Source organism: Sorex araneus, chromosome 1 (assembly GCF_027595985.1).
Source record: "Sorex araneus isolate mSorAra2 chromosome 1, mSorAra2.pri, whole genome shotgun sequence".
In the NCBI taxonomy this organism is placed as follows: Eukaryota; Metazoa; Chordata; class Mammalia; order Eulipotyphla; family Soricidae; genus Sorex; species Sorex araneus.
Genome location: NC_073302.1, coordinates 137,074,080 through 137,081,998, shown reverse-complemented (window position 1 = coordinate 137,081,998; position 7,919 = coordinate 137,074,080). Strand labels below are relative to the sequence as shown.

At 41.3% G+C, this 7,919-nt stretch overlaps 1 protein-coding gene across 4 annotated transcripts in view; it reads left to right on the top strand.

Moving 5' to 3' along the window:
• Window positions 1-1,526: 1,526 nt before the first annotated feature.
• The window catches only part of ANKRD55 (ankyrin repeat domain 55), a 92,807-nt gene continuing 86,414 nt past the window's right edge, over window positions 1,527-7,919 (top strand). Inside the window, exons 1-2 of one of the 4 annotated variants that reach the window (XM_055146776.1) lie at window positions 1,527-1,634; window positions 1,919-2,016. In XM_055146776.1, coding sequence (XP_055002751.1) covers window positions 1,959-2,016 — 58 coding nt within the window. In that variant the 5' untranslated portion in view covers window positions 1,527-1,634; window positions 1,919-1,958. Of the gene's footprint in view, window positions 2,017-7,919 lie in introns of all 4 variants that reach the window. The other 3 variants (XM_004608441.2, XM_055146795.1, XM_055146799.1) reach the window with 3 other exon arrangements.

Sequence of the window (7,919 nt, the reverse complement as noted above, 5' to 3'; positions counted from 1 at the left end):
ACTAAAAATTTTAATGATCTGCCTGTGGAACACATTTTGACTGGTGATTTATAAGAAGTAGATTTTATCGTACTTTAAGCAGAATGAACAAAGAGTAATGGGGGAGGGAGAGGGGCGGGCAGAAGCTCATGTGGAAAAAGCTCATGTGGTCTCTCGGACAAGGCTATTTCTCTTTGTATCACCCCTTTATTTTCACAGGGAACTGAATGAAGCCAGATAATCAGGATAATCAGTTGTTAGTAAATAAAATGATGGGACACTGAGAAAATATGAGGGATAAAGATAAAAAAAATACTTTTTTTCTATAAAGATCAAAGTTAAATGTTTTATCTATCAACATAAAAATAAATATGACCATATATGAAGAAAAATGGTTTCTGTGCTTATTTTAACATTTACACTAATTTTTTCCTTTTTAGGTCACACCTGGCATTGCACAGGTGTCACTCCTGGCTCTGCACTCAGAAATTACTCCTGGCGGTGCTCAGGGACCATATGGGATGCTGGGAATCAAACCTGAGTCGGCCACGTGCAAGGCAAATGCCCTACCTGCTGTGCTATCGTTCCAGCCCCACATTTACACTAAATTTATAAAGAAAAAACTATGGGCTGCAGAGATAGTACAAGAGTTAAGATACTTGCCTTGCATACAATCCCCATCTCCACACATGGTCCCCAAAGCACTGCCAGGATCAGCCCCTGAGCACCATCACATGTATCCCACAAACTTCTTCTCAAAAAATGAAGACAGTTAATACTATTATAAATCACATTTCTAAGATCACAGGCTGACATCCAATAATCTGATCATGTCTGAAATATAAAAGTGTTCATATTTTGTCTTATTATTTCAGTGTAATTACAAATATGATAAAGACACATTACAATCATCCTAAAAGGACATGTAGCTGAGAGACAAATTAGATGTCTTCTACTTTATTGCAATACCCTGAAGTAACTAATACTAATAGTTTCTGCCTGTTTGACATATTCACCACATGTATGAAATATAACACTTTTACATATTCAGTGTGTGGCCGCTGGTTTTGCAAAAATGCAAAAGAAAGAAAGAACGTTTTCTTCATTTATTAACATACTGATCCCACCAGATCAAAATACGTGTAGATTTACCTCGGGTTTAAAAATTCGAAATTGTGAATTTACTATCATTTATTCAGGTGCTCCTGTCAAATGTTTTTTCAGGATTTTGCCACCACACGTAATCCTGCAATAAACACTTTGTGACTGCAGATTGTTTCCATTTTATCAGCACAGAGATCTGAGCCTGGAAATACAATCCCTCAAATGTCAGCTCTATTCTGTGTGGAGAATGGAGCTGGAGGAAGACAAGATGAGCCGTGAAAGCGGTAATTACTCCAGAGCACACATGGCCAGCAGCTCCTGCTACAATATTTACGTACTGTTCCATTGAGCTGGCACTCTGCTCACATGACCTAAATGCAGCTCTCACTCCACCAAGAGCACAGCCGAATCCAAACTGCATTGGCAGCTTTGCACATGCTCCGTCCGGCCCTGTGAATCCTCACTCACCCATTGAGATTTCTCTTGGTTTAAAACAACATTCCAGCTGCCGACTTGCCGTGGCCTCGGGGTTTTCCTGGTCCAGACCCGAGGCAGGTGGTGACCTAGGAATACTGTTTTTTAGGGTTTGAGTTTTTTGGTTTGTTTATTTGGGTGTGGGGGGTTGTTTATTACACAGGTAGAGCTGATTAATGAGGCCATAAGAATAACTCTTTTTTCTAGTAGGCATTATGGGAATAACATTTCCCTATTTTTTCCATCATTTTCCTTGACAAAAATCTGCAGCTCTAATGCACATTGAATGCTCTTGGCAAGCGCTGCTGGATCTGATTGTCATGTTGACTGTAACATGTGAGATGTGTTTTCTCCTCTCTAGAGACCTGGATATTTTTTTTTTTTTGCCATTCTGATGGTAAATGATGAGACAGGCAACCATGGATTTCAGCACTCCATCTGTGTTTGATCAGCAAAAAGGTAAAAATGCTATCTTAATATTTCAATTCTTTGCATCTTTAGTCCGACAATAGCGATTTGCAGTTACAACAGAGGGGTGTGTGTGTGTGTGTGTGTGTGTGTGTGTGTGTGTGTGTGTGTGTGTTGAGAGAGAGAGAGAGAGAGAGATAAAGAGGCAGAGATACAGAAAGAATTTTGAAAGAGAAACCTGTTCTCAATATTCGCTACTAATTTGATGAAAATTTGGAAGGGAAAAATATAAGCTTATGGGGTGTTTGTGTTATTAATTTATCTGCCTGCCAATTTTAAGAACTGGGTTTCAGGTGAACCAGTTATTTCAAATAGTATCATCTTTATTCTTATACATTATCTTTTAACCTTAGAAAATAGAGTAAGTTATATAAAAGAACAAATCATGTCTTTTTTCATTCTGGTATCCCATTATTTCATTTTTATAGTTTTATAAATGCCTTTTAATTCCCTTCTGAAATAAATGTTACCCAAATCAATGCTGTGGTTGATAAATTATCTCATCTGAGGTTGTGTAATGACTTATCACCATGTGATTATTTGCAATGACAGAATCTATACTTCTTACTCATAATTTCTAGACTGGAAGTAATTTTCCACATGAAAACAAATTCTGTGAAATTGGCCCATCCTTGTTTTTTAAAAATCTATGCATGGATTCAGTCAGATAGTCCATGTGTGAATATTTTTGCACATGAATTGTATCTATATAATAGATCCATGATATGCATATGCAGTTACATATTTTCTCTGGATATACATGAAATTTTCATTATGTAAATGTAATAAATATTTTATAATATTTAAAAATATCTGATTCTAATTCACTTTTGTAATCTCTGAATATTTTTAGATTCTTTGGTTATTTACTTGTTTGGGTTGCAGTATAAAAATGGTGGTTAGTGAAAACCTCATTAAGAAATTCATTGCTCCTTTCTCTTTCCTTTTTTCTGGCAAGTATATTTGCCACCCCTCAAACTGCATGTGGTTTCATGAGTGAGTTATTTTAGCTCAGTCCATTCTCAAATAATAGATTTACATTTAGATTTCTGAATAACTGTATGTGTTGTATACATGTCTCTATATAAAAAAGGGAGCTAAATATAGAGGAAGACACATAGAGATACAAATAGAGATTTCCAAGCCTTAACTCAAATGGGAGAGTTGGGGGGAGGAGAGACTTCAGATCTTCTGGGTCCTTTGAATATGATAACCATAGGAAAATAATTATTAAACTCTATCTTCTTTGTACCCCTCTCTCCTCTTTGTACATTTTGTTTTCATGATGACAATTAGAAAGTGAAAATTTGCTTAAAGCCAAAAACCTCAGATTGGCTAAAAAAGAACAGGATGGGTCTCTGATCCAAAGAGGAACACAATGGCTTGGTTTTTCCAGACTAATTTGAGGGAGCTGAGCTGACTGCAGAAGCAGCCCTGCAGATGAATTTATCCCTTGCAACGTCTCCTCACACAACTGATCCCCCAACAGTACTAAACTATTTATTACATTATAGTGTTTATTATAGCACCTTCATGCGAGCAATTCCTCCAGCCTTAGACACATTCTCCCTCATTCACTTTAACCCTCTCCCTCCCAGTCATCTTTACCTCTGAGGTGCTGTGCTGTGGGAGAAATAGCATGAGCAACATAGGTTGGAAAGGCAGAACAGCGACTTCCTAGCTGTATGACCTTTACAAGCTGCCAAATCTCTCAGGATCTTGAGTCCCTTTATCAGTAAATGAAGAAATGATGGTTGATTTTGCAGGATTGTTGTGCAAATATTTAAAAAAAACACGTAAAAAGTAATTAGCATCTTCCATGACCTGCAGAAATCACTTTCAAAATGTGACAGCTTTTCCTACTATTATTGCTGTTTATTATTGCCACACTGGTCAATGAGTTCTCCAAGTGCCCTAAAAGGTATTCTTCTTTTCATCTCCAGGGTTGAATTTAGCAGTCTTCCAAACAAATGAGATTTAATTCATGCTGATTAAGGAAATTATATTAGTTCCCCCCACATTTCCCTCCACCCCTGAATACAGGGCACCATTTAGAACAACCTCTAGGATAATAGTTAAACATACTTGAATGGACTGGAGAGATAACACAGTGGGTAGGGCGTTTGCCTTGTATGCAGCCAGCCCGGGTTCAATTCCTCCGTCCCTCTCCGAGAGCCCGGCAAGCTACGCACAGCAGAGCCTGGAAAGCTACCCGTGATGTATTTGATAAGCCAAAAACAGTAACAACAAGTCTCACAATGGAGACATTACTGGTGCCCACTTCAGCAAATCAATGAACAATGGGGCTGCAGTGATACTAGAATAGTTTTATTTTCATTAAACACCCCACCTTTTCAAAAGCATGGAAGGTCATGATAATTTTAATCATTAAATAGTTTTTATGTATATGTTTTTAGGGAAACCATAGCAAAATAACCTCCTATAAAAACCTTGAGTGTGATATGATATGATATGATTTATATCTAGAGGAGCAAGCCTGGAGTGACCACTGACTTTACATATGGGTGTTGACAATAGGCATTTCATCAAGAAGGATCTAGAAGTCATGTGATCCATTGATTCCTCAAACTTGGCCACACATATGAATCACCAGGGCAGTATTTCAAACTGCTAGTGCCTGGGTCTCAGCCCCAGAAAGCCCCATTTAATTGGGCTCTGACTTAACAGAAGCTCTCAGGTAGTACTAACATCTAGTGGAGATGGAGACCCACTCACCCCACCCAGCCCTGCTAATATCTTAGATGAGAAAATGAAGCAGAGAAATCTGAAAGGAGACCCCTTCCGAGAAAGATAACAGCTCTCCCATGGGTCCAAGGGGATGGAACCCCGGTCTTCTCTATTCAGACAGCAGCACCACAAGAAACTTCCTTTCCTGAGCAGTGTCTGCACCTACAGCCACAGTGGGATGGGGCAGGGCACATGCAGCTCTGGCTCCTGGGTTCCCAGAAAACAGTGTTTATGCTCTTAGGAAACACAATGTACATGTCCTTTGGGCCCCAACCCTTCCAGCTGTATTTTTCTGTACTGCTCCTGAGCTAGAAGACATCTTTCTCCTGGGGGCTTGGGGACCTTTGCTCCAGTTTGGTCACATCTCCGCAGACAGACACATCAACTGAGTCATCTACTCTGTAACCTGGGCATAGTTTGTGCAGACACTCAAAGATTGCTGGGAGGTCTAAAAGATGGAGTCCACTGATGGATCTGGGGTGCAGCTGGGAGGGAGGAACTGGGAGACTCAGGGCTCTCCCCTCCCCCCATTTGTGTGTTTGCTCGCACCATGGCAACATGGTTTCTGCTCCCACGTGCTCTTCCTGGCTGTCTTCCCTCTCAAACCCACACTCAGGGAAAAGGCCTGTAGTAAGATTATTTACTACAGAGCACAGAAGCTCCTACTGAAATCTTATGTAACTGAAGATATTTGCATTTTAAGCTTCATCTCTAATTGTGGAGAGAAAAGCTTTGCTCTGACGGCCCTTCACTCCCCACCTCCCTTCCTGGAGTCTGGAAAAACTGGGAGAAGGGTGATCACAGGCTTTCCCCAGCACCTCAGTCCACCCCCAGCTTAGTGAGGCACATGTGAGGGCTCCTGCCCACCCCACGGGTTGGTGGTGGGAGTGTTGTCTAGAGGGGAGAGAGGATGGACAGGACTGCCAGGCCCGATGAAGAAAACCATTTGGCGGCCCTGGACAGTTGCCACCAGTGACTGCAGGCAGGCAGCTGGGATGTGTTGTGTATCTGGCAGCCTGGGAAGCCAAGTCTGAATTCAGATATCAAGGTTGTCCCTCCAGAAGGCTCTAGAGAAGAGTCCTGCCTTGCCCTCCTGGCATCTGGCCTCACCACTCTCATTTTTGTCTGTCTTCCTGTTGCCTTCTTCTCGGTGTTTGGCTCTCTGTCGACTGTCTGTCCCAACTCTCTCAAAGAGAGACAAGAGTTGCAGAGTCAAGCTAAGAAAGTAGACTTAGCATCTGCAAATAGGATTGTTAGAAGTCTATTCTACTCCCTTCTTGCCTCCTTTTTTTGTGATAGGTTTAGGGCTTACCCAGAGACACTGCTACTCTCAGGATTCTTAGTCACCCTTTTGTTAGATGAAAGGTGGGGACTCACCTACCATTTGGGCAATGGTCACAGAGGAGCTGGGGCCTAGATCTTGGGTGGATCTTCAGGGCCCTCCCTCATTTAGCCTACCAATAGCATGAAAATATTAAGGTCCTTCTCAGGGAGCACGTGGCCTTGAAACTTTGGTGAAACCATTTAATTTCCCTTGGAAGGAAATGTGACACGGGGATCGGGGAGTGGGAGAGTACCTATTTGGCATAGATACATGCAGCTGTATTACACAGATTGCATCCTTGTTGTTTAGTGAGATCTTGTCAGAAAAGAGTCTGAGCCTAGGACAGTTCAAAGACTCAAAGACCAGCTTGATTAATCCTCGGCCCAGGCCCATGGTTACTAGCCCCCACCCCTTGCTGTTTGCCAATAAGGAAAATTAAAAAGTTTGTGGATTAACCACAGTTCCTATAGATGAAAGCAGAGCTGAGATTCTCCTTCACTTAAACCCCCCATATTTGTTCTACCAAGGTAGTCTTTATGAACCACAGAGTTACAAAGTTTAATGAAGATACAAGACCCACAAAAAACCAAATTCGTGGGCTGGAGTGATAGCACAGCGGGTAGGGCGTTTGCCTTGCACGCGGCTAACCCAGGTTTGATTCCCAGCATCCCATACGGTCCCCTGAGCACCACCAGGAGTAATTCCTGAGTGCATGAGCCAGGAGTAACCCCTGTGCATTGCCAGGTGTGACCCAAAAAAGCAAAAAAAAAAAAATCAAGTTTGTGAAGCATTTTTTTCATAGTCAAGCTGCTTTCTCATTATGAGATATAGATATATAGATATATCCTATATATATGTGATATATATATACTCCCACACATGTTACTGGTTATAATTTACAACTTTTCATCCAAAAGGGGAAAGCTAAACAAAAATCTGGCGTGCATAGATTTTCACTCTGCTGAAAAAGCAAAAGTTAAAATTTTGGTGTGACAACCAGATGACTCCAGAGGAACATAACAGATTTTCAAAGGAATTTGGGAGGAAGGCAGAGAAACCGGGCAAAGCTGATAGTAAAGAGAGGGAAGGATTGAGGTTCAGCTGCTAAGTTAGTTTACGGCTCTGAAGAGGATATCTGGAGTAAAAGCCATGAACACTGGAGAGAAGTCTGTGGTTGATTTCAGACTGATGGTTCAGATGAAGAAAGATTAGTTGGTACTTTTACCATCTACAGATTTAGAAACAGTTTGTCTCTTGCCTCTGAGTAAATGTCCAAGTGTCTTTTGGTTAAGGAAGAGTTGCAGAGGCAAGCTAGAAATTGGACTTGGCCTCTGCAAATAGGAGTGTGAGAAGTTTGTTCTACTCTCTTCGTGCCTCATTTCCCCAGCACACAGGAGCCTCCTCTGTATCATCAACCAACTCCTGGTTTTATTACCAGTCATGCATGAAAAAAAAATCTTCTCCATCTCCAAATACAGTACCAAGAGTAAAGGTTAAGGTATGCATTGTGGCCTCAGGTGATGAGAGATGGGTCTGTGCTCCATAAACACCGCAGTGACTTTGTCAGACAGGGTTTCAGGTGTTTTACACACATCCGATTCTCTGTCATTCCATACAAAGTGTTTGGGAATTCAGAGATTCTCTTAAATCATGAATGACCTGTGTCTCAGATTTTCTGTTGACCTGTTAAATGTACTGTGGTCAGGAAAATAGCTCAAAGGACTAGAGCACATATGTTGCATGTGAGAGACCCATGTTCCTTCCCTTGTACCACATGGTCCCTGAGTAGCTCTGAGAAATGACCTCTGAACACTGTCTTAGA